Below are 27,679 nucleotides of genomic sequence, written 5' to 3'. Positions count from 1 at the left end.
AATGTCTTTACATTGAAGAAATTCTTCCTGGTTGTTTACAATGAAAATATTTAATTGAAGAAACTATTTACCTAGGTATTTCAGTGTTTGGGGAACAAATTAAATAATAAGACATCCAGACTAGGAAAGTGGGACTCCATTACTACCTCTAGGTCTGAAGGGACAAGGTGAAGAAACAGTACGCCTGGAATTCAGAGTCAGCACGACATCATGGAGTGACTGTGTCGGACGGAAGAGCTCTTGGAGGAATATGTGGAGGGAAAGTGCCATATGAGAAAGGGAATGGGGAAAATAATACACCGACCTCTTTCTCATTATTTGTTGTTCAGATATGTGTTTAGAGTCCTGAACTAAGGAATCCAGGAGTGGCCAACCTGGAGATTCATTACTTATCTATGAGGAATTCCATTTAATCCCATGGGATACAGGCAGAACAGGGGGTCAAGGCCCTTCATTTTGAGTTAAATGAAGATTGCCAGGTGATGTTATCAGGTGACGAATGCTTAGTGAAAATGTTATATAAATTGCATGCTGTTTACAAGCAGTTGTGGTTCTGAGGTGTATCTCCCTACCACTGGACCATCCTTGTTTGTAAGTTCCCCTCAATAAGCCCTACATTTTATTCAGTCATTCTAGGTCTCTTCTTCAGCTCCTGGAACATAGTATTGTTACTACTGAAGTCAATAGGGGTTCAACGTGACATTCATTCAATATAAGATTGAACATACTTATATATATAGGCAAATAAACAGTGGCAGTTGCCACTTAAAATGAGTAGGCCTGCTCATGACAGTTTAATTTTTATCTGGAAGATTTACCAATCAATATGGTTTTAAAAATTCAGCTGAGTTACTGACACTCTAAGAAAGGCATGTGTTTTCTTTTCCCCCCTTTACAGCATATTTATATAGAGAGAGTAAAAAAGGAAAAACAAATTGTCTCTTATATTGACTATATGCTGTTCTTCACTAATTCATTTTATATCTTACTTTGTGAGTTGTCTTGCAGTGACATATTGGATGAAAGGAAGAGCTTTAGCATAAGAATAAGGAAGTCTAAACATAATTCGTGGTTCAGACTTTTACATAAAAGGTTTCTTTAGCTGGTTTCTTTGCCTTTTGGAATAACTAAGTAAAATAAAAGTAGACAAGGGACCAATATGTATCCAGAAGTATTGACTTGAATTCCAGACTAATTATATTCTAGTTTTGTGGTCTCATATGAAATTTTTGGCCTTTTGAGTTTCTGTCTTCTCATCTACAAAGTAGATTGTAATAACATCAACCATCTGCTTATCCTCTAAGTCTAGCTACAGTACATATTTATCCACACAGCCTCCTTTCTGTTTCCACAATCTGTATACAAATTCAGGTGATTCAGCTTCCTTTCTTATTTCAGAGTTCAAATTATTATGGTAGCACTTATCAGTTATTTTGGTTATTATTTGTCTTCCTCAGCTAGTTGCTCTGAGTTGCTCCAAAGAGATTTTAATATGTTTATCATTAGGTATTTCAGTCCTAGAATATCAGACCTAAGAGTAGGCACTCAATACATTTGTGCTGAATTAAACTGAATGAATTATTAGAAAAAAAACCAATGACACAGATATTTCAATTATAACAAATTTATAATAATTCAGTAAAATGAAGTGTTTCAATAGATTTCAAAGTTTCTGGCCAAGGCATATACTAATATTCTGTGTCAGTGATTCTCAGACTGGAGCATTCATCAGAACCTCCTAGAGGGCTTGACTCAGCAGGTGTGAGATGGTGCCTAATACTTTGCATTCCTAGCAAGTTCACAGGTGATGTTGATATGGAGGGGCAATACTTCAAGAACTGCAGCTTTAATATCAACAAAATGGAAAGTACATTTTGTGCAGAAGTGGGTAAAATAATTCATATATAAAATGCCCTTATTCTTTATAATATTATATTCTCCTATCATGGTTAGCTCTGGATCTACCAGGGTTGCTTCATAGAGTGAGTTGAGGAGGAGTTTCTCTGCCTCAATTTTTTGGAATAGCTTCAGTAGTAACGGTACTAGCTCCTCTTCATACAACTGGTAGAATTTGGCTGTGAATCCTTCTTGTCCAAAGCTTTTTATGGTTGCTAGGCTATTTATTACTGATTCAGTTTCAGAGCTCATTATTGGTCCGTTCAGGGATTAAATCAATGTATATGTCCAGGGATTTATCCATTTTTCTAAATTTTCAAGTTTGTCTGCATAGAGATGTTCATAGTAGTCTCTAATGGGTTATTTGTATTTCTTGGTGATCAGTGATAATGTCTCCTGTGTCATTTCTGAGTGTGTTTATTTGGCAACAATAATATATATAATCTGTCATCTTTGAGTAGAGAATTCTGGAGATGTCTGTTGGGTCCATTTGGTCAAATACTGAGTTCAAGTCCTGAATTTCTTTGTTCATTTTCTGCTCAATGATCTAATCCTGTCAGTGTTGAAGTCTCCCATCATTATTATGTGTAAATCTAAGTCTCTTCTTAGGTCTGTAAGAATTTGTTTTATGAATCAGTGCACCTGTGTTGGGTGTGTGTAGAATTAGGATAATTAGGTCTTCTTGTTCAACTGAACTCTTTACCATTATGTAATGCCCTTCTTTGCCTTGTTTGATCTTTGTTGGTTTAAAGTATTTCTTGTTTGAAATTAGGATTGCAACTCCTGTTGTTGTTTTTTTCCCCTATTTGCTTGGTAGATTTTTCTTCATCTCTTTATTTTGAGCCTATGCATGTCACTGCAGGTGAGATGGGTCTCTTCAAGACAGCACACCCCTGGCACTTGCTTTTTTATCCAGCTTGCCAATCTCATTTACATTCAAGGTTAGTACTGATATGTGCGGATTTTTATCCAGGCATTGAGTTGCTGGCTAGTTATTATGCAGACTTGCCTGTGTAGTTGCTTTATAAGGTCGCCAGTCTGTGAACTTAAGTGAGTTTCATAGTGGCAGGTAATGGTCTTTCCATATTTAGCACTGCTTTCAGGAGCTCTTGTAAGGCAGTTCTGTTGACAACAAATTATCTCAGCATTTGCTTGTCTATTAAGGATCTTATTTATCCTTTGCTTGTGAAGCTTAGTTTGGCCAGATATGAAATTAGTGATGGGAAATTACTTTTTGTAAGAATGTCAAATATCAGGCTCCAATCCCCTCTAGCTTATAGGGTTTCTGCTGATAGAATAGTGGATCAAGAGAAAGAAATAAAAGGCATACAAATAGAAAGAGAGGAAGTCAAACTATCCCTGTTTGCAGGTTACATGATTCTATACCTAGAAAACCCCATAGTCTCTGCCTCAAAGCTCCTTAAGCAGATAAGCAACTTCAGCAAAGCTTCAGGATACAAAATAAATATACCAAAATTAGTAGCATTCCTATACGCTAACACTGAGAGTCAAATCAAGAAAGCAGTCTCATTCACAGTTGCCAAAAAAAGAATAAAATACCTAGAAATACAGCTAATGAGAGTGGTCCTAATCTCTACAATGAGAATTACAAAACAATCCTCAAATAAATTATATAAACAAATGGAAGAACATTTTATATCCTTGGATAGAAAGAATCAATATAATTAAAATGGCTGTATTGCTCAAAGCAATTTGTAGATTCAATGATATTCCCATCAAACTACTGATAATATTCTTCACACTACTAGAAAAACCAATTTTCAAATTCATATGGAACCAAGGATCCTGAATACCCAAGACTATCCTGAGCAAAAAGAACAAAGCTAGATGAATCACATTGCCCGACTTCAAACTGTGCTACAATACTACAGTAAGCAAAACAACATTGTACTCTTACAAAAAGAAACAGACCAATGGAACAGAACAGAGAAATAAATGAAAAAAGGCCAAAACCATGATTTTTGACAAAGCTTACAAGAACAAGCAATGTGGAAAGGACTCCCTGTTAAGTAAATGGTGCTGGGATAACTGGGTAACTACATGCAGAAGACTGACATTGGGCCCCTTTCTTACACTATATAAAAAAGTCAACTCAGGATGGATTAAAGACTTAAATGTAAAGGATAAACCTATAAAAATCCTGGAAGATAACCTAGAAAATACTATTTTGGACATAGAAACTGTCAAAGATTTTGTGATTAAAATGCTAAAAGCAATTGAAACAAAACGAAAAATTGGCAAGTGAGATCTAATTAAACTAAGGAGCCTCTGCACAGGAAAAGAAACTATCAACAGAACAAACAGAAAACCTACAGAATTAGAGAAAATATTTTCAAATTATACATCTGCCAAAAGGTCAAAAGGTCTAATATCCAGAATCTATAAGAACTTAAACAAACACACATACAAAAACAAAAACAACCCCATTAAGAGGTAGGCAAAGACATGAAGACTCTTTTCAAAACAAGACATACTTGCAACCAACAGTCTTACAAAAAAAATGTTCAACATCACTAATTATTAAAGAAATGCTAATCAAAAACACAGTGAGATATCATCTCACACCAGTCACAATGGCTACTAGTAAAAAGTCAAAAAATAACAGGTGCTAGCAAGGTTGCAGAGGAAGGGGAACGCTTATATGCTGCTGGTGGGGAGTGTAAATTTTTCATTCATTGTGGAAGACAGTGTAGTGATTTCTCAAAGAACTAAAAACTGAACTAGCATTCAACCCAGCAATCTCACTACTGAATATATAACCAAAGGAATATGAATTATTTTACCATAAAAACGCAAATACATGTGCTTATTGCAGCACTATTCATAATAGCAAAGATGTGGAGTCAACTGAAATGCCTAACAACTCTAGGCTGGATAAAGACAATGTGGTACATACACCGCATGGAATGCTATGCAGGCATCAAAAAGAATGAGATCATGTCCTTGTAGGAACGTGGATAGAACTGTAGGCCGTCATTTTTAGCAAACTAATGCAGGAACAGAAAACCAAACACCACCGCATATTCTCACTTAAAAGTAGGAGCTAAATAATGAGAACACATGGACAGAAACAAGAGAACAACAGACACTGGGACCAACCTGAGGGTGTAGGGTGGGAGCAAGGAGAGGTTCAGGAAAAAAGAAAAGCTACTTAGTAATATGCTTAGTGCCTGGGTGACAAAATAATCTGTACAGGAAACCCCCGAGTCACAAGTTCGCCTCTATAACAAACCTGCCCATGTACCCCTGAACCTAAAATAAAAGCTAAAACTATTAAAAAAAGAAAATGGAAATAAAACAGTCTTTGGGCTTGCTTGCAAGCAGCAGTTTATTCTATATTTAGTGTATCTTTTCATAGTAATTGTTCTTTTAGTTCCATTATTCCAGAATTTTTGTACTCAGGATACCTATATTTGTATAAATATCTATGTATATTACCCATATTATTATAGATATTTATATGTTTCTATTTTTAATCTGTATATTTTGCTCCAAGATTCATTCATATAAATTTCGAAGAGAGTCAAAACAAATCTTCAGCGTAAGAAATCAAGACAAGCGTTATCATTAGGTAAAAGAATGGAGAAGAGTTCTTTAGCAGTCACTCTCTCCTTCCTTCCATCCTTCTTTAGTTCCACTCTCCCTCCTTCCCTCATTCTCTTTATTCCGCCCTCCTTTCTTTTTCACTTCCTTTTTTCTTTCCTTTGACCTAGATTAAAGATATTTAAATGTTTTTATTTTGTGACACTTCACCAGGAAGGCAGAAGGAAAGCTTATTTTTATTGAATAGCTGAAAATATAAGTAAACCACATTAAGTTCATTTGTAATTTTCAGTATCCATTTTGAAGTTCTACTGAGTTTATCTATCCAAGGTAATTGCTATGAGAAAATATTTTTCTTTTATTATTGTATCAGAGAGAATTTGTAAAGCAATACTCATAGTTCAAAGAGTTTCTGCTTTAAAAAGAAAGCAACTAGCTTTTTTACTCTATACTGGTTTATTTGAAGAACAGAAGTAATACCATGGGTTTAATTAGCAGTTTTGTTGTAGTCAGAGATACATTGAGAATGGCGAATTTGAATAGAGCAAATATGGTTTATTACTAGTGAACATTAAGGTATTTTAACGGAAGTGGTATTTTAGATGACACATAAGAACTATCTTTTTTTTATTGAGACAGAGTTTCGCTCTTGTTGCCCAGGCTGGAGTGCAATGGCGCGATCTCGGCTCACCACAACCTCCGCCTCCTGGGTTCAGGCAATTCTCCTGCCTCAGCCTCCTGAGTAGCTGGGACTACAGGCACATGCCACCCACCCAGCTAATTTTTTGTATTTTTAGTAGAGACAGGGTTTCACCATGTTGACCAGGATGGTCTCGATCTCTTGGCCTCGTGATCCACCCGCCTGGGCCTCCCAAAGTGCTGGGATTACAGGCGTGAGCCACCGCGCGCGGCCATAAGAACTATCTTATAATAATTTCAAATAGTTTAGTGTACATCTATATATGTATAAATATTTAGATCTGGTTATTCATGTTCCAAAAAGGGTATGGTTAATTTTTCACAGAGTATTTACTGTTGGATATCTAATACAAAGATTTCTTGTCTGTTATGAAAAGATCACTAAGATCATAATCAGTAAGTTAGAATTTCATCAATTTTGAGCATTAATGCTTACAAATAATAACTATGTCAAAAGTTTATTAAGCATATCAGGTATCTTAACATCACTTTCATTTCCTATCCCCTCAACACTAAGACATCTCTAAGAGTACAGAATTATGGAAGCAAAATTTAGGTAGGAGAAATCTTCTGAATATACCTATTTGGATAACATTACAAATTTCTTACCCAACATCAACATATCTTATTTTCATAATTGAACATTTTTTGGCAGTACTCCATAAGAATAAAACATGTAGCAGAATATAATTAGCATAGTTTTCTAAATTTATGGTAATTCTATACTGAAGTAAGAATGATTTAATATCAACCGTAGCATAAGATTATCTTGATTTTTGAAGTTTTTGTTTGTTTTTAGTTGACACATAATAATTGTACATATTTCTGGAGTACAGTGTGATATTTCCATGCATGTATACAATGTGTAATGCTACAATAAGGACAATTAGCATATCCATCACTTCAAACACTTGTCACTTCTTTCTGATGAGAACATATAAAAGCCTCTCTTCTGGCTATTTTGAAATACACAATAAATTACTGTTAACTATAGTCAGCCTACTGTGCAATAGAACAACAGAACTTATTCCTTCTGACTTTATCTTTGTATTAATTGATTAATCTGTCCCCATTCTCCCCTTCCCTCTCTTCTCCTCAGCCTCTGGTAACCACTATTCTACTCTTTACTCTTATATGAGACCAACTTCTTTAGATTCTACATGTGAGTGAGGACATAATAATATTGGTCCTTCAGTACTTGGCTTATTTTACTTAAAGTAATATCCTCCAGGATCATTCATGTTGCAAATGACAGGACTTCATTCTCTTTTGTTGATGGATAGTATTCCATTGTTTTTGTGTGTGCATCATACATATACATCATGTATTTGTTTATCCATTCAGCCTTTGAGGAGCACTTAGTCTGATTAGCAATTTTGCCTATTGTGAATACTGCTGTAATAAAATGGGGTTGCTAATATATTTCATCTCGTTTCCTTTGGATATATACCATGTAGCGGAACTGCTGGATCACATGATACTCTGTTTTTTTCTTAAGAGCCTCTATACTGTTGTCTATAATGGCTGTTCTAATTTACCTCCTACCAACAGTATGTAAGAGTTTCCCTTTCTACATAATCTCACCAGTATTTGTTAAATATTTTTTTTTTTTACATTTTGATGACAACCATTCTAACCGTTATAAGGTGATATTTTATTTTGGTTTTGATTTGCATTTCTCTGATAATTAATGAAGTTAAACATCTTTCATTTTTCTTCATATATCTATTGGCCATTTGTAAGTCTTTTATTGAGAAATGACTATTCAGTGCTTTTGCCTACTTTAAACTCAGATTGGTTTTTGGTTGTTTGTTTTTTTTCTATTGACTTGTTTGAGTTTTTTATATATTCTGAGTGTTATCTCCTTGTCAGGTGCACAGTTTACAAATATTTTCTCCCATACAGTAAGCTGCCTCTTCACTTTTTGATTGTTTTTTCTTTTTTCTTTTTTTTTGCACAGTGGTTTTTTTTTTTATTTGTTTGTTTTTGTTTTTTTTGAGATGGAGTCTCACTCACCCAGGCTGGAGCACAGTGGCACAATCTCGGCTCACTGCAACCTCCGTCTCCAAAGTTCAAGCAATTCTCCCTGCCTCAGCCACCCAAGTAGCCAGGAATACAGGCACCTGCCACCACGCCTGGCTAATTTTCATAATTTTTTTTTTTTTTTAGTAGAGACTGGGTTTTGCCATGTTGGCCAAGCTGGTTTTGAACTTCTGACCTCATGGGATCCACTTGCCTTGGCCTCCCAATGTGCTGGGATTACAGGCGTGAGCCACTGTGCCTGGCCTGCTCAGAAGTTCTTAGGTTGACATAATCCAGAAGTGGCATCATTGGTCTGTGATAATACTTGAGATCCCTTGTCTCATGCCAAGGAAATCAAGGACACTTATGGAGTAAAGTTAAGACACACATGGAGTAAAGTTAAGAGTGGAGGTTTAATAGGAAAAAGAAAAGAAAAGAACTCTCTCTCCTGCAGAGATAGAGGAGTGTCCTAGTGGGTCTTCCAGTCCTCTAGTGAAGTGCATGGGTTTTATAGACTAGCTTGAGAAGGTGGTATCTGATTTACATAAGGCCCAAAGATTAGTTGGACCAGCTGTGACGTTTACTTAGCTCAAAAAAGCTGGCTGCCCCACCCTAATATTTTGTTATGCAAATAGGTTTTCTATCTGGCGCACTTGTTGTCTCCTCCTTACTGTATAGGTGGATGGCAATGAAAATGGAAGATGGAGCTTCCATGATGAACATGCCTGGCCTCTTGTTAGCCTTTTCCTATTGTCACAGCTGCCAATATTCATCTGTGCATGCTTCTAGCTTGCTTATCTATGTCTGCAGCTTAATTTTGCAGGCTGCTTTTTGTCAGAAAAAAATGATTTGGGGGCTGCTTTTTATTAAAAGGGAAACCTTATCAAGGACATCCTTACCCTCACTTTCTGCCTAAATAATTTCTTTTTAACTCCTGTATTATTCCTGCTTGTCTATTTTTACATATGTTTCCTGTGCTTTGGAGATCTCATCCAAAAAAGTCCTTGCCCAGACCAATGTCATGAGGCAATTTCCGCTATATTTTCCTCTAGTAATTTTACAGTTTTAGGTCTTAACATGTAAGACATTACTCTATTTTTAGTTGGTTTTAAGTAGTGAAAGTTAGGGATGTTGTTTCATTCTTTTGCATTTGAATATCCAGTTTCCCAGGCATCATTTATTGAGAGTTCTTGGTGCCTTTGTCAAAAATTAGTTGGCCATAAATGCATGGATTTATTTCTTGGTTCTCTAGTCTGTTCCATTGGTCTATGTATCTATTTTTATGCCTGTACCATGCTGTTTGGCTAATATTGCTTTGTAGTATAGCTCATTTTATGTTTTTATTTTTGAAACAGGGGCTTGCTCTGTCACCAAGGCTAGAATGCGGTGATGTGAGTACAGCTAATTGTAGCTTCTAACTTCTGGGCTTAAGTGACCCTCCTGCCATAGCCTCCCAAGTAGCAAGGATTCTGGGAGTTTACTATTAAGCCCAATCCAGGTTTTCTTTTCTTTTCTTTCCTTTCCTTTTCTTTTGATTTCCCCTCCCCTCACCTCCCCTCCCCTCCCTTCCTTTCTCTCCCCTTCCACTTCCCCCCTCCCCTCCTCTTCCTTCCCCTCCCTTTCCCTCCCCTCCCCTCCCCTTCTCTCTCCTTTCCTTTTGTCTTAGTGGGGTCTTACATTGTTGCCCAGGCTGGTCTCAAACTCCTGGCTTCAAGAGATCTTCCTGCCTTGACCTCTCAAAGTGCTAGAACTACAGGTGAGAACCACCACACTGAGCACAGTATATTTTAAAGTCAGGTAGTGTAATGCCTCCAGCTTGTTTATTTTTTATTCAAAGTGGCTTTGGATATTTGGGATCTTTACCATATAAATTTCATACAAATTTCAAGATTGCTTTTACCATTTATTTGAATAATGTCATTCGTATTTTGATACTGATTTTATTGAATCTGCAAATCACTATAGATGGTATGAGCATTTAAAAATATTTATTATTCTAATCAATGAACATAGTATACCTTTTCATTTATTAATATCATCTTCATTTGCTTTCGTCACTTTTGTAGTTTTCATTGTAGAAATCTTGCACTCTCTGTATTATCTTTATCTTTAGGGTCTTTAAAATAGATATTTTAAGTGGAATTGCTTTCTTAATTTCTTTTTCGAATAGTTTGCTGTTAAGGTAGAAGAATACTACTGATTTTACATTTTGATTTTATATCTTGCAACTTTACAGAAATCATTTATTATTTCTAACACACTTGAGGTGGAGTCTATAAGGTTTTCTCCATATAAAATCATATCATCTGCAAACAGGGACAATTTAATTTTTCCCTTTTCATTCTGAATATCCTTTTTTCCCTTGCCTAAGATTTCCAGTATGAAAACTGTTACATTATCTTGCTGAATTGACCCATTTTTCATCATATAATGGCCATCTTTATATTTTCTTCATTTTTGTCTTAAAGTCTTTTTTATCTGATATAACTATTATAGTTGGTCCTGTTCTTTTTTGGCTTCTAGTTGCATCAGTGTATCCATTCAGCTAATCCATGTCTTTTAATTGAATAATTCATTTTCATTAAAGATAATTATTGACAAGGAAGAATTTACTACTGCCATTGTGCTCATGGTTTTCTGGTTGTTTGGTAGATTCTTTCCTACTTTGGGTCTCTCTTTCAGTCTTCCTTTGTGGTTAAGAAATTTTATTTAGTGGTATATTTTGATTTCTTGCTTTTTATTTCTAATGTGTCTGTTATAGGTTTTTGTTTTATAGTTACCATAAAGTTTACAAAATATACCTTATAATAATAAGTTATTTTTAACTGATAACAGCTAAACTTTCATTGCAAAGTAAAGAACCAACCAAAAAAACTGTATACTTTATTCTCTTCCAACATTTACAAGTTTTTATGTCAATATTCACATATTTATATTATCTTTGTCTGAAAAAGTTATTGTAGTTATTAATAATCTATATCATTTTATTCTAATTATATATGGTTTATCTATAATTACAGATTCAAAATCACAATTATGTTCACATTCTTTTGATTTGAAGAAAGCTTGTTAGCATTTCCTTAGATGTATTTTTTTCTTTTGGGTCACGTTTTGAACTTTGATTTTTTTTTTTTTGTAAAAATAACTTTATGTTGTTTAAAATAATGTATGCCTGATATAAAATATGTGAGCATTATTTTAAAAGGTAGAAAATAACAAATGTTCAGTTTCCCACTACTCAGAAATATCTTTTAAAATTAGAATAAATATGTCTCTAATGCAAATATAATCTAAAGATATCTACATTGTGGGAAATATACACTAAATGTTCAGGGCTAAAACAGTTAAAATTTTCATTTAAGTAAAAGTTTTCATGTCATTTCATCTTTTACTATATTCAGGTCTTTGCCTAAGAACTGTGTATGTAAGAGTGATTTCTTTATTGATATTATATGTTCTTTAAATGTTCTTTAAAATATTTTTCTCAAAACAAAAACTAACCCTTATCACTTAGGGAAAAAACTGCTTTCACATTTATTTTGCCATTTTAGTTCTTCTCTTAGTCACTGACATAAAAAAAAAAAAAATCTTTGAATCTAGTCAGCCAGAAATCCTTGTTTACAATTAATATATCTCATTTACTTAAATGATTTAAAGGTATGTTATTTAATATATTTAGTGTAATCTTTAGTATTGTCATAATGTACACAGTTGTACTGCCAGAGAAGTACAAGAATGTATGTATTCTGGTTACAGCAGTTATTTTATGTCTTGTTTATTTGTTTGCTTCTCATGAGCTCTGGATACTATTTGATATTCAAAATTTAGAATTCATGCCGCCAACATTTACTAAATAGTGCCAGGCATCTGTTAGCTTTTGGGGTATACATTCCATTGCTTGTTTATTTAGTGGTAGCTATTCTGAGCGACACATTTCTGTGGTCTGTGAAAACTAAAACCAAAACAAAAACACAACAAACTAAAATTAGTATCTGACCAAACCATCTTGTCATAGAAGATTTTTATGCATTTATTCAAAACATAGTTATTGAATTCCTAAAATGTTTGACATGGCAGAGATGTATTTAAAACATACTTACAGCATGTTAGGGTAACGCCAGCCCACAAGCAGTAAGGATTGACATAAGGCTTTCTCCTCAATACTACACAATATACTCATGTGTCAAATGCACATGTACCCCCTGAATCTAATTTTTTAAAGTAAAGATAAAACAATTCACTGAAAAACATAAGGCTTTCTGAAGATTGTGATCTTTAAACTGAATTCTGAAGGAGTAGTTTGCTCTGGGAATGTCAATGTGTGGTGAAGGTTCCAGGTAAGGAAATATATGTGTGTCGAATACGATAGAGGAAAGTGGTATGACATATTGCAGAAATTGGAATTATTTAGTGTCGCTAAAATTAGAGTTTGGTTTGAAGGATCATGCAAATTTTAGAAAGCATCAGATCATACAGGAACCTACAACGTGTGATGGGGATTTGTGACCAAGAAGCCATTGAAGGCTGAGGAACTGGTTGGCAGTGGGAAGAAATAATAACATCACAGTTTTATATTTGCACTCACTAGGTCATAAAGTAAAAACACATGAGCAATTGTTTTCTATTTTTTGTTACTAGTTAACAATCTAATCTTCAGAAGTAACTCTTTCCTTAAGGAATTAACTAAGTTATTTCTGTCTGAGTCCAATATTGTTTAACAAAGAAGTAGAGAAACACATTTCACTTCAGAATCATTTGATACAGAGAGAGTGAAGAATATTGATTGAGTCCTGAACTGTTTAGCACAGGAAAAATAAAGTATGCCAGTCACTTCTCAGCAGTTATGACAGGATATTAAAATATAAGCTAAAAATAGCAACAGGAAAAACACTGTCCTTGTCAGAAGTAGTTCCATTAGATGGGTAGTTCTAGAAATCAAATTGCAATAGATGAAGGAGTCTTTGGAGGGTCAAGAACTGAAGTTAAGACATGAAGACAATTCTTTCAGGACATGGGTATAAAAAGAAATAGAATATCATAACTATGGTTTGAGGAGTTCAAGAGATCAAGAAAATTTTATTCATTTTATTTTTATGTATGTTAGGTTGAAGAAGACTTAAACACGTCTTTAAATTTGATAAGAAGTCATATTGTACTTTTAAAATTGCATTTCTTATAACTTCAAACTTTATACTATTGCGCCAAAATAAAGACAAGAGTCAGAGTTTCAGATCATTGTGTTACGGACTATTGGAAAGATACTGCAAAGTTTTTTTTTTTAAGCTGATAACATTGGTAAAAACAGCAAAATAATCCAATGTCTGGTTTTTATTTAAAACCTATAGAAAACATGGTAAAGACATAATGTAAATTTACTAAAATGTTAAAGTCTCCTTTGTTAAATTAGTAGGTTGGATATGTGATGGCAAGAGGGTTAAATAATACATATTATCTTAAAAATCCTAAGTGTTCTGATGTGAAAATTTATTTCAAAATTCTAAGTATAGGGTTGAGGAGAAAGGATCCTACTAAAGTCTTAGGTCATGAAATGATATATGAGGAAATGTGTGAGAGAAAATCAAGTGAAATAGTCGTAACCATTTATCTGACAGATCAATGACCTTGAAGAGAAGTAATTTGTTCTCAGATATCATATGAAGAGACTTAAAGCATAAGAAGTTTTAGGAAAAAAAAAAAAAAACTAGAAAAGAGCTGGAACTTAAAATAATTTTTTGAACCTAGTATCTAACTCTCTGTTTTTTTAATTCCATTCTTTCAAATTGCTTTCAAATTTGTCAGAAAAGGCCCAAATCTGTATTATATTTGAGATTGATTATGAGAGCTAGATTAGGTAAAAGAAGGCACTATCTTGACAGTAGTTAACTTTCTGACTTTGAATAACTCTTTTCAAATACTATGCTCTTCCCCCTCCCTCACCCCCTGCCTTTCAGGGTCTCACCAAGTTGTTTCCTTCTTTTCTATATATTTCAGTTCTATTTATCTCGCGCTTTGCTTTAATAGTGCACCCCCCACAACTTGGACAACTAAAGACAAAGTAAATTAAATAATTTTCTTAATAACTTTTCCTAGACTATGAAATCTTAATGAGGTATCAAAAATTCTGCCCAGAATATTTTATTTAACCTGTGGTTAATAGACACTTGTTTAGAGCTTTTATTTCAAACCCTATTTAAACTAATCTGGAGCCATTCAGAGGTGTTTCTAATATGTTGAATTTTAAACCCTAATCATTCAGTTTGCAGACCAGACCCGAAGTGTCAGGGTTTCTTTTGGAGGCAGTTTTGGTCTATTTGGCAGCCTACAAATCATGACTTAATTATCTTTTGTACCTGAGAGTCAATATTATGTTCATTCTAAATCTTAAAATGCACCCTGCAATGCATGTTGTGACTTTTCTAGTCAATGTGTTAACATGTGGAAGAATTCTGCTGTTCTTGCTACATGTGCCTGAGCCTGAATTCTTAAAATATATGCTGAGAAGTGGCCATATTCTGGGGTTGTAATTTGCCAACTTGTGAAAGGCAAACATATGGTACAGCAAAATTTGTATTAATTTCAAATATTTAAAGGAGAACTTGTAAAGTCTGATGAAAATAACCATATTGTGTAGATAAATATTGTAGGTAACAGAGAACACACATAATTGCGGTGGATTTAGAATTTAGTAAGCTTCTCTCTAGATTGTCTTGGATTTTCAGTGTGCACAAACACATCTTCTGGAAGTAGTATCAATTACATATTTTCTTATTCAAAAATAATGTGTTGATTTTTTTTGTTGTTTACATTACACTGGTGAGACTCTCCAATTTTTTTTTGTGTGTGTAGCTTTGGTTCTGTGTCTCAAGAGGGAGAGGTTTAATTAAATGTTATGTTTTCCAAATAAGCGTATTAGGTGGTTCCATATGATTAACGCTTGTTTAAGTCCAATTAGCTTTAATATCCTTCCTGAACTGTCACATTTTTGGAAATTCTTGGCTGTTATTTCTTCAGATGGCTTTTGTCCCATCATCTCTCCCTTCTATTTTAGAATTACAAAATATATGAATTACATGAATATTATAATTTTACAATGTTTCGTTTTCCATTTTTATCTCAGTAACTTAGTTTGTTTTCTATTAACTTATTTTTCATACCATCATTTTTTTTTCGATTTACTAGTTCATTTTGTCTATCAAAATCTTAAGCTGTTGTTTGTTTTATTTGTTTCTGTTTGATTTTTTTATATGACTTGAAATTATCCAGCTTCTTATCTATATTAAAAGATTAATGAAAGTTATTTTTTACATTGATTATTAATTGTGATCCATATATTTGCACATATTTGTAGCACCAGAAGACTGTTTCTGTTGTCTGTTTTTCTTACTGTGTCCAGTTTCTTTACAGACCTACTACTTTTTTCCTTTAATGTCAGGCATTACATATAAAAAATCATTGTCTGGATTGTTTTTAAACCTTTTTTTAAAACAAGATTTTAGATTTTCCCTTGCTTCTCATGTGGGCATTTATTGTTATGAATTTTCCTCTCGACACTGCTTTAAATATGTCCCAGAGATTCTGGTACGTTGTGTCTTTGTTCTCGTTGGTTTCGAAGAACATGTTTATTTCTGCCTTCATTTCATTGTTTATCCAGTCAACATTCAAGAGCCAGTTGTTAAAAGAAGAAAAAAGAACTTTTCCATTTATTTATTATTTCCTAGAGCCAGTCACTTAATGGATGGATTAATGACCTTTATTTGTTGACCTTGCATTAAAAATATAAAAGTAAACACAGATATATTAGTTTCCCTAAGAAAATGATAACAACCAGTATATTATTCTAGATAATTGGCTCTTTATAAATCTCCGTATTATTTTGTGTGTGTGTGTGGTTTATAGGCTGTCATCACCTGGCCATTCAATGATGCCTCAAAGTGATTTGGACTCCAGTAGCTCTGAAGAATTCTATCAAGCCATTCATCATGCTGAGCAAACCTTCAGAAAGATGGAAAGCTACTTGAAGCAGCAGCAACTTTGTGATGTTATCCTGATTGTTGGGAACCGAAAGATACCTGCACATAGGTATAGTAGTCTGTCTCTACTAGAAACATGCATTCATGTTTAAAAGTGACAGACCGGCATACATATTGCAGAATATAATATTCACAAGTACAGAAATAAGGATTCACATTTTTTAAGAGATCTTGTTTTTTTTGTTATTTGTTTTATTTATACTTAATTTTTTTCTTATTTTTTGTGGAAAAGTTAAAATGCTATTTTAGGTAATATTTTTTGTTTAAAATAGAGCAATTATAAAGTGTTCAAAAATAAAGCTACTTATAACTAGTGTTGATAACTCTGGAGGAAAATGCCATTTTCTAGGATTGTGGGATTCACAATCATACTAATTTTAGGCACACTAGTTTGGGAAATGTGCCTAATATCCGAAATAAAATATGCTATTCTGTCAGATTAAAGAAAGATTATCTTGGATATATATTTATATCAACTAATAAATCAAGATATTTCATATTGACATTTTTATTTTATATTTATTTAAAATTATTTAATTTGTGTCACATAATATTATTTTTAAAGCCATAATGCAATTGAAAGCTAATAGCTCTAAGTACTAAAATAATTCCAGAAAAAAATGACTATATTTCTACCATGAGATAAATATTACAATATGGATGTTAAATTGAAGTCAGTGTCTTGAAATATATGGGGAAGGACATTTGGCATTGAATAACTACTGTAGGTGATTTAGAGTCCAGTTTGTCAGCTAACTATTGAAAGCATTCTGATAATATACTATTGATTTTATTTTTCAAAATATGACTACAAAATCAAATTACCATTTGCAAGAGGGTTCACAAATAGTCATTATTATTGAGAGAATTATCAGTGTCATAATATGTGTGGCAAAAACACAAATTATCCTGAGTTAGCACCCAAATAGTAACTAGATAATAATTATATTCTTCAGAGTAAGAGCTATTCTTGAGAGTGTAATTGAATTTACTTTACTTAACTCATAAATTAAGTAATTTTATATGTATTCTTAAAAAGGAGGTGTCAGTCAACTCAAAAAATATTAACACATCAAATACTCATTATTTTATTTAAAAAGAATGGTGTTTCCCATAATTTCTACAATCTTGTAGTCCTCTATTAATCTTAATTCAACATTTTCTTTTTCATTTGAAGCATTTTAACCAATCTGTTGAGCAATTATTCTATATTCATAATATTTTACATTGTTTTCTTTCTTACTCTTTATATACATTGCTGTTATTTTCTAAATTACTTAGTTATGCAAATTGCTTACAATATTCCTGTTGGGTAAGAAATCAAATTTCTTCTTTGTTTATATCATTCTAAAACATCTGAGTTATGTATTACTTTTATAGGCATTATTCTGAACATATAAACATTTAATAGATTTAGAATATATTAAATACATTGTTATTAATCATCTTTATGTTTCTTAAGCAGGATACGAAAAATTAGTTTTTAAAAATCATTGTGGCTAACTCAATTCAATAAAGTTTTATATTTTCTTTACATTGTTAAGTGAAAAACTTAGGCACATTACTATTTTAAAGGACTTATTTGAGCAAACATTGACTCATGAATCAGGTAGCATGAGACCACAAGTTTTTCAGAGCCCCACCTAAAGAGACCAGGGTAAAGTTTATATAAGACACTGTGGAAATGAGATAAAGAAAATATTTGATTGGTTAAAGGGGAGCAGTATCCTAGTTAGAGGCTAGTTGGTGGTTTCTGACTGTTTAAATTACTCTGAATTGGTTATTTTTTTGCTAATGTAGAAAATAAAAACCTGGAGATGTCTCAGCCTAATGTCCTACCAATTAATTTTTTAACACTGTAGTTTAAAACTTTCATACTAAGTATTTAATAAGTAATATACATCTTAAGATTCTAAGTTAAACAAATATGAATAAATATTGGTGACACTTAAAAAGAACAAGCACTGTTGTGAATCATTGCAGGTACTTGGTACCACTTTATTGATACATTTCCATGATGCAACAACTGTAATTAATGCAAAATTAGCTCTTGACTTATAATAAATAATCATCTTATGAGTAATAAATAAATACATTTAATACTTTTCTTATGTTTTGATTAGTACAACTAAATATTGTCTTCAAGCAAAATGTATATGGTGTTGGAATCATTGACACTAAAAATGGTGGGGCTATTAAAATAACTTCAACTGACATAAAAATAAATTGAAGATTTATAGCTCTTTCACTAAAAGCATTGATAGCTAATGTTTATTTAACTGTGTATTATTTAAATTTTTACAGCAAGCATGCAGTACATTTATGATCAAATGAAAAGTTAAATGAAGAATAAAATGATCATATTTGATGGATAGGAAAAGTATTCTATTCTACAGACTAAAACACTTGGCATTTCAAATGTGTTACATTCTGTTTTCATTGTTTGTAAATATTTGACAAAAAATTAGGTATTTCAGGAAGTATGATTTTAATGCTCTTTATAGTACACTAGTATGTATATAGTTGAGGCTAAAGTAACAATTGAAATGATGCATTTAGTGGCACTTAAACCACATTAAATACATTAAAAAGAAATTACTTACATAAGTAACATATATTAATACTCAGGAGTAGGCAAATAGTATTGCTTCTCTATGTTGATGGAAAATTTATTTACATAAATTTTAATAGAAGAGGAATAGCATTTTTTTCATTTTACTAAACCATCCATCCACCGAAATCTCTCACTCAGTTTGATAGTTTAAAATAGCTCTGTAGCAAGTTCAGAAAACATAATTATTGAGGCTGAAAAACTTTTGTTTTGTTTTCTTGATAACTTGTGTATCATTTTAATACTTTGCTTATGTCTATAATAGAATTTCAGCAGTCCACAAAGCATTCTTCTTTGTACTATTTAAAATAAGCAGTTATCATACATACTGTAGCATTGGCCTATGGCCTGTTGGTGATGCGAAATGATTATAAAACATAATGCTTTTCCTTGTAGAGTTTTCAAAATACTTGAGTTAAAGATAACCTATAAGATAATTAAGGAAATTATTATAGTTGCAAATAACTGTAAGGTAGTATGGTTCTAATTCCAAGTGCAAGACATGACCGAATAAGGAAATGAATAATATATGGACATAGTGTTATAAATGTTAATAGAGTTTTATAAAAGTTTTCAGAGAAATTGAGTGTGAGATAAGCCTAGTGGAAAAGAAATGGCATGCTATTTTAAGTAAAGATAATAATACGGAAAAAATAGAGAACTAAACAATTTGTTTGCAAAAATTACAAGGATAATTGCTTGGTGAAAATAGAGTTCATATTGTAAATAACTGGAAAATTAAACTGTAAAAATAGGACAAAGATGATTATGATACACCTTAAGGGCCAGTAGATAAGTTTTTATTTGAAATAGAATGTTTAATTAGAAGCTAATATAGGTTCTTGAGGAGGAAATAACATAAATGAGTCAGTTATGATGATTAGGATGATAGTTAACACTCAGCATGTAGATTATGTTCTAGGCCCTGTTTAAAGTGGTTTGCATTTACAAATTCATTTTGTCTTTAAGAAACAGAAAAATCTGAATTTCCCACTTTTCTCTATAATATAGAAAATGGAGGCATAGAAAAAATTTGAAATGTACTCAAGTTAACAACTCAGTAATTGGTGAAATTAGAACTCAAATATACACAATCTGGGTACAGAAATATGGTTTTAACAACCACAATAGACTGACTATCATAATTTAGAAAGGTAGCTTTGAAATATGATATGATTTTAGAAAATGTACAAAAGACAGGCACAACAGAAATTAATGATCTGAGAAGCTGTTTTGGTTAATCCAGGCATGAAATGAAGACTATATGAACATAAAAGATGAACTGAGCAGTACTCTGAATGATGGTGTCATAAGCATAGGCTCCCTCATAATAGAGGCTGAACCTGGTGTTCATGATTGATTGAAAGATTGACCTCAGAAGAAACAGAAGCAGGAAAGGGCAGAGGAAGGAACAAACCAAGGATGAAGATTTGCTTCATCTTTATCTTTCTGGAAGCTCTGCATATGACTTCCTGCAGAATAAGTCACACCCCAAAGCAAGGATTTACCCAGATTCTAGTCACTACTTTAAGATCCACTCATAGGTTGAGAGTCAGGAGAGGTGGTGGCAGTTGAAGGATGAAGTGTGAGAAGCAGGAACACATAAACTCCCTGGGAATAAGGAGCTTCTATTAGGCCAAGTCACGTTCTTGGGAAAAACAGGAGCATCTAGATGCTGTTAGGTACTAACATCACTGACCCTGGGGACATGGGTGTACCTCTAAAGAGAGCAACAACACATTCAAAGAGAAAAATGGATTTTACATCATATTTGATATACGATACAAAGTAGAAAGAAACATAGTGATAATTTCATAATTTTGACTTTGGAAGTTCATAAATTCAACTCTGGAAGTGTACCAATTAGAAACGGGGAAGTATAAATTTAAAAAATATATCAGTGGGAAAACTTTAAGTTTAAATTAATTTAGGTATAATGAAATGCTACTGGAGTATGTGATGAGCAGTGCTACAGGCATTCGAGATAGAGTTAGGTTCAAAACCACTGGCTGGGCATGATGGCTCATGCCTGTAATCCCAGCACTTTGGGAGGCCGAGGCAGGCAGATCACGAGGTCAAGAGATTAAGACCATCCTGGCTAACATGGTGAAAACCCATCCCTACTAAAAATACAAAAAATAGCTGGGCATGGTGATGCTTGCCTGTAGTTCCAGCTACTCGGGAGGCTGGGGCAGGAGAATCGCTTGAATCTGGAAGGTGGAGGTTGCAGTGAATCGAGATCCTGCCACTGAACTCCAGCCTGGCAACGAGCGAGACTCTGTTCAAAAAATAAAAATAAATATAAAAAAGGAGACAGAGCAAGATTCTATCTCAAAAACAAAACAAAACAAACAAACAAACAAAAAAAAACAAGCAAATAGAAAACACTGTTAAAATAATAATTAAGTCAATGCTCAAGAATGATTCTGAAACAGTGAATGTCAAGGCAAAATGTAGAGGCCTGAACAAAACGTATGGCAGTGAGACGGTTAAAGATTAGAAGTAGGAAGAAAAGTCAGTGAATCAGAGGTGAGCTGAGATAAGAAGTCTGCACTGCATTAGCTAAAAAATAGATTCAAAAAAGGAATGGGGGGTTAACAATGTCAAACACTGTAATAAATTGAAGCGGAACTTACACAAGTTTAGTGATTTGGAGGGAAATAAATTTGCAGTGACCTCAATAAGAGATTTTCCAAAGTGTTTGCGTGCATATACTTCTTTATGCATGTTTTACTCCCGCTTCTCTAGCATTAACAGAACTAAATATGTACTTACAAAAAATATTAATTTCTGTTATGCATTACATCCCTCTTCTAAAATTTAATTCATAATTTATGTCACCAAATCTAAATGCAGTATCAACTTTTCTGCACTTTTCTTACTGAGTCAGCAGTATTTAGTATGTTATAGTTGACAGAGAAGATACTGTGTAATTATTTAAAATTGAATAATATAGGTTACACAATATTTTGCTATATGGAGATGTGGCCTTGTTGCAAATACAGACATTTTATTGTAAGATTAAGCTGATTATTTATGATATAATATTTCATATGCATAGGGAATATATTTATCCTCTAGTTTATTATCATGTAATGGTTTAATAATCTAGTTTGTATCATATAATGTTTTAATTAGTGCTTTTCATAAAACTGATCATTTGACACTGATTAATTGGTATGTAATATTTAAAGATATCTGTCATAGTCATTTTGTGAAACTCTAAGATTATAAAAAGTTGATGTTTTAGTTACTAACTACCCAAAATAAATACATCAGATACTGAGAACTTTAGATATGTCCAACATGCTGCCATCCTCAGAATTAATTTTTTAGGTGATACTATTGTTTATTGACTCATTCATTCAATAAGTATTTAATAAAGGCTTATTACATATCAGACAGTATTTTACACATGGAGGATGCAGTTCAATCAGCGAACAATACAGACCAAAAGCCCTGCCTTCAGAGAGCTTACATTTTCATTGTTTAAAAGAAACCATATCTCCAAAGGCTGTGCTCTAGGATAATAACAAAACAAAACAAAAGAACAAAAATCAGAAAAAATACGTAAATAAGGAAAGAATATTAAGTTTCATATTGTTTTATAACTTTTTTTATAATTAAAACAATTCACATTTATTCAGGCAGTTATTTATTAACCTTGTTTCCAGCTTTGATGTATACATTTGTTAATTACTTTTTACAGTTTTTTTTTTTAATTATTATACTTTAAGTTCTGGAGTACATTTGCAGATCTTGCAGGATTGTTGCCTAGGTATACACATGCAGTGGTGGTTTTCTGCCTACATACCTCCATCACCTACATCAGGCATTTCTTCCAATGTTATCCCTCCCCAAACTCCCCACCCACCACTGTTCCTCCCCTAGTCCCCCTCCCCCCAACAGATCCCAGTGTGTGATGTTCCCATCCCTGTGTCCATGTGTTCTCATTGATCAACACCCACCTACTAGTGAGAACATGCAGTGTTTGGTTTTCTGTTCTGTGTCAGTTTGCTGAGAATGATGGTTTCCAGATTCATCAATGTCCCTACAAAGGATATGGACTCGTCTTTTTTATGGCTGTATAGTATTCCACGAGGTATATGTGCCAGATTTTCTTTATCCAGTCTATCATTGATGGGCATTTGGTTGGTTCCAGGTCTTTGCTATTGTAAACAGTGCCACAATGAGCATAGGTGTGCTAGTGTCTTTATAATAGAATAATTTATAATTTTTTGGGTATATACAGAGTAATGGGATTGCTGAGTCAAATGGCATTTCTGTTTCTAGGTCCTTGAGGAATCGCCACACTGTATCCCACAATGGTTGAACTAATTTACACTCCCACCAACAGTGTAATAGTGTTCCTATTTCTCAATGTGGTTTTGATTTGCATTTCTCTAGTAACCAGCGATGATGAGCATTTTTTCATATGACTGATGGTTGCATAAATATCTTCTTTTGAAAAATGTCTATTTATATTCTTTGCCTACTTTTCCATTGGGTTGTTTGTTTTTTTTTTGTTTGTTTGTTTGTTTTTGTTGTTGTTTTTTTTTTGTAAATTTGCTTTAGTTCTTTGTAGATTCAGGATATTAGCTGTTCGTCAGATGAGTAGCTTGCAAAAATTTTCTCCCATTCTGTTGGTTGCCAGTTCACTCTAATGATTCTTTTGCTATGCAGAAACTCTTAAGTTTAATTAGATCCCATTTGTCTATTTTGGCTTTTGTTGCCATTGCTTTTGGTGTTTTAGTCATGAAGTTGTTGCCTATGCCTATGTCCTGAATGGTATTGCCTAAGTTTTCTTCTAGCATTTTTATGGTGTTAGGTCTTATGTTTAAATCTGTAATCTATATGGGGTTAAATTTGTGTAAGGTGAAAGGAAGGGGTTCAGTTTCAGCTTTTGCATGTGGCTAGCCAGTTTTCCCAGCACCATTTATTAAACAGGGAGTCCTTTCCCCATTGCTTGTTTTTGTCAGGTTTGTCAAAGATCAGATGGTTGTAGATGTGTGGTGTTACATCTGAGCCCCCGTTCTGTTCCATTGGTCTATATCTCTGTTTTGGTACCAGTACCATGCTGTTTTGATTACTGTGGCCTTGTAGTATAGTTTGAAGTCAGGTAACATGATGCCTCCAGCTTTGTTCTTTTTGCTTAGCATTGTCTTGGCTATGTGGGCTCTTTTTTGGTTACATATGAAGTTTAAGGTAGTTTTTTCCAGTTCTGTGAAGGAGATCAGTGGTAGCTTGATGGGGAGAGTATTGACTCTATAAATTACTTTGGGCGGTATGGCCATTTTCACAATACTGATTCTTCCTAACCATGAGCATAGAATGTTTTTCCATCTATTTGTGTCCTCTCTTAGTTCGTTTAGCAGTGATTTGTAGTTCTCCTTGAAGAGGTCCTTAACATCCTGTGTTAGTTGTATTCCTAGGTATTTTATTCTCTTTGTAGCAATTGTGAATGGCAGTTCGTTCTTGATTTAGCTCTCTTTAAGTCTGTTATTTGTGTATAGGAAGGCTTGTGATTTTTGCGCATTGATTTTGTATCCTGAGACTTTGCTGAAGTTGCTTATCATCTTAAGGAGATTTGAGGCTGAGACGATTTGGTCTTCTAAATATACATCATGTCATCTGCAAATAGAGACATTTGACTTCCTCTTTTCCTAATTGAATACCCTTTATTTCTTCTTTTTGCCTGATTGCTCTATCTAGAACTTGCAATGCTATGTTGAATAGCAATGGTGAAAGAGGGCACCCTTGTCTAGTGCCTGTTTTCAGAGGGAATGCTTCCAGTTTTTCCCCATTCAGTTTGTTATTGGCTGTGGGTTTGTCATAAATAGCTTTTATTACTTTAAGATACATTCCATCGATACCTAGTTTATTGAGAGTTTTTAACATAAAGGGCTGTTGAATTTTGTCGAAGGCCTTCTTTGCATCTATTGTGATTATCATGTTGGTTTTGTTTTTGGTTCTGTTTATGTGATGTATTACATTTATATATTTGCCTATATTGTAACAGCCTTGTGTATGTTGTACCAGGATGAAGGCTATTTGATCGTGATGGATAAGCTTTTTGATATGCGGTTGCATTCGGTTTGCCAGTATTTTATTGAAGATTTTTGCAATGATGTTCATCATAGATATTGGCCTGAAGTTTTCTTTTTCAGTTGTGTCTCTGCCTGGTTTTGGTATTAGAATGATATTGGTCTCATAAAATGAGTTGGGAAGGAGTCCCTGTTTTGGAATTGTTTGGAATTATTTCAGAAGTAATGGTACCAGCTCTTCTTTGTATGTCTGGTAGAATTCGACTGTGAACCTGTATGGACCTGGACTTTTTTTTAGTGCGTAGGCGATTAATTGCTGCCTCAACTTCAGACCTTGTTATTGTGCTATTCAGGGATTCAACTTGTTCTTGGTTTAGTTTTTGGAGGGTGTAAATGTCCAGGAATTTATCCATTTCTTCTGGATTTACTGGTTTGTGTGCATAGAGTTGTTTGTAGTAATCTCTGATGGTAGTTTGTATTTCTGTGGAATCCTTGGTTATATCCCCTTTATAATTTTTTATTGCATTTATTTGATTCTTCTCTCTTTTTTATTAGTCTGGCTAGCAGGCTGTCTATTTTGTTGATTTTTTCAAAAAACAAACTCCTGGTTTATTAATTTTTGAAGGGTTTTTTGTATCTCTATCTCCTTCAGTTCTTCTCTAATCTTAGTTATTTCGTGTCTTCTGCTAGCTTTTGAATTTGTTTGATGTTGTTCCTCTAGCTCTTTCAGTTTTGATGATAGAGTGTTTAGCATTAATATTAATAAAATATTTTAAACCACAAATCTTATAAGGCATTTATTAAATGCATAGATTACATAGGTAAGGCATTTATTATAGTTAAAGGAATGTCTTTTGTGTTAAAGTTAAATGATTCCATGCCCTTCCACTTATCTTATATATAAGATAAATTATATAGCAGATGAAACTTCAAAATAAATAAATGAAAAAAAATTCTCCTGAATAGAAAATTATGAAAAGTTTTAGATAACTATTTCCTGTATTGATCTAACTACCTTTCTTTTCTTTTACAGTGTTCTTAGGAAAAAAGTGCATTCAAAGTTCTGGTTTTTTATTTACAGATGTAGATGTAAGCATCACTATAATTCTTTTGACAAATCCTCAGTTGTTCTGAGCCCTTCTTTAGTTTCTGCAACAAAAGGAATTCTAGGCTGATTTTATGCTTGCCTTGCTCCTTTCTGCAGTCTGTTCTTTTCCTAAGAAGTCTTTGGCAGACATGTACACATCCATACATATATATAAACACAAATACAAATTTATATATTTTATGTTTAAAACAAATAATTTATATCAATACCTTCAATTTCAATCCCATTTCATAGTTTCCATTTTTTAAGTCTTCTCCCTTTCCATAAGGGCACACTTTGGAGGTATTGCGGGTTGGATTCTATACTACCAAGATGAAGTGAATATCACAATTAAGCCAGTCATCAACATTTTTTGTTTCTTAGCAAATATAACAGCTCTATTTATACCATACCATAATCTAATAAGTGTATAATGGTGTTACATCATCATGTATGTATGTGTATATACAGTTATTTTAAAAATACTTTATTGCTAAAAAATACTAACAGTCACCCCCGAGGCCTCTGTTCTGTTCCATTGGTCTATATCTCTGTTTTGGTACTAGTACCATGCTGTTTTAATTACTGTAGCATTGTAGTATAGTTTGAAGTCTGGTAGTGTGATGCCTCCCACTTTGTTCTTTTTGCTTAGAATTGACTTGGCTATGCGGGCTCTCTTTTGGTTCCATATGAAGTTTAAGGTGGTTTTTTCCAGTTCGGCAAAGAAGGTCATTGGTAGCTTGATGGGGATAGCGTTGAATCTGTAAATTACTTTGGGCAGTATGGCCATTTTCACGATATTGATTCTTTCTAACCATGAACATGAAATGTTTCTCCACCTGTTTGTGTCCTCTCTTATTTCGTTGAGCAGTGGCTTGTAGTTCTCCTTGAAGAGGTCCTTAACGTTCCTTGTTAGTTGTATTCCTAGGTATTTTATTCTCTTTGTGGCAATTGTGAATGGCAGTTTGTTCTTGATTTGGCTCTCTTTAAGCCTCTTATTGGTGTATAGGAATACATGTGATTTTTGCACATTGATTTTGCATCCTGAGACTTTGCTGAAGTTGCTTATCAGTTTCAGGAGATTTGGGGCTGAGACAATGGGGTCTTCTAGATATACAACCATGTCGTCTGCAAATAGAGACAATTTGACCTCCTCCTTTCCTATTTGAATACCCTTTATTTCTTTTCTTGCCTGATTGCTCTGGATAGAACTTCCAGTACTATATTGAATATGAGTGGTGAGAGAGGGCATCCTTGCCTAGTGCCAGATTTCAAAGGGAATGCTTCCAGTTTGTGCCCATTCAGTATGATATTGGCTGTTGGTTTGTCGTAAATAGCTTTTATTATTTTGAGATACGTTCTGTCAATACCTAGCTTATTGAGGGTTTTTAGCATAAAGGACTGTTGAATTTTGTCAAAGGCCTTCTCTGCATCAATTGAGATAATCGTGTGATTTCTGTCTTTGGTTCTGTTTATGTGGTCTTTGACAAACCTGACAAAAACAAGCAATGGGGAAAGGATTCCCTGTTTAATAAATGGTGTTGGGAAAACTGGCTAGCCATGTGCAGAAAGCAGAAACTGGATCCCTTCCTGACACCTTACACTAAAATTAACTCCAGGTGGATTAAAGACTTAAACATAAGACCTAACACCATAAAAACTCTAGAAGAAAATCTAGGCAAAACCATTCAGGACATAGGCATAGGCAAGGACTTCGTGACCAAAA

The 27,679-nt window shown here is 33.5% G+C and overlaps 1 protein-coding gene across 1 annotated transcript in view; it reads left to right on the top strand.

Annotated features, from left to right (window-relative positions):
• The window catches only part of KLHL1 (kelch like family member 1), a 422,085-nt gene that overhangs the window by 121,211 nt on the left and 273,195 nt on the right, over positions 1-27,679 (top strand). Inside the window, exon 2 of the mRNA XM_017523615.1 lies at positions 16,078-16,260. Within this exon, the coding sequence (XP_017379104.1) occupies positions 16,078-16,260 (183 nt within the window). The remainder of the gene's footprint in view (positions 1-16,077; positions 16,261-27,679) is intronic.

The sequence above is a fragment of the Cebus imitator genome, unplaced genomic scaffold (genome assembly GCF_001604975.1).
Source record: "Cebus imitator isolate Cc_AM_T3 unplaced genomic scaffold, Cebus_imitator-1.0 Scaffold29, whole genome shotgun sequence".
NCBI lineage: Eukaryota > Metazoa > Chordata > Mammalia > Primates > Cebidae > Cebus > Cebus imitator.
The sequence above is the reverse complement of the archived record's forward strand: the minus strand, read 5'-3'. Positions and strand labels throughout refer to the sequence as shown.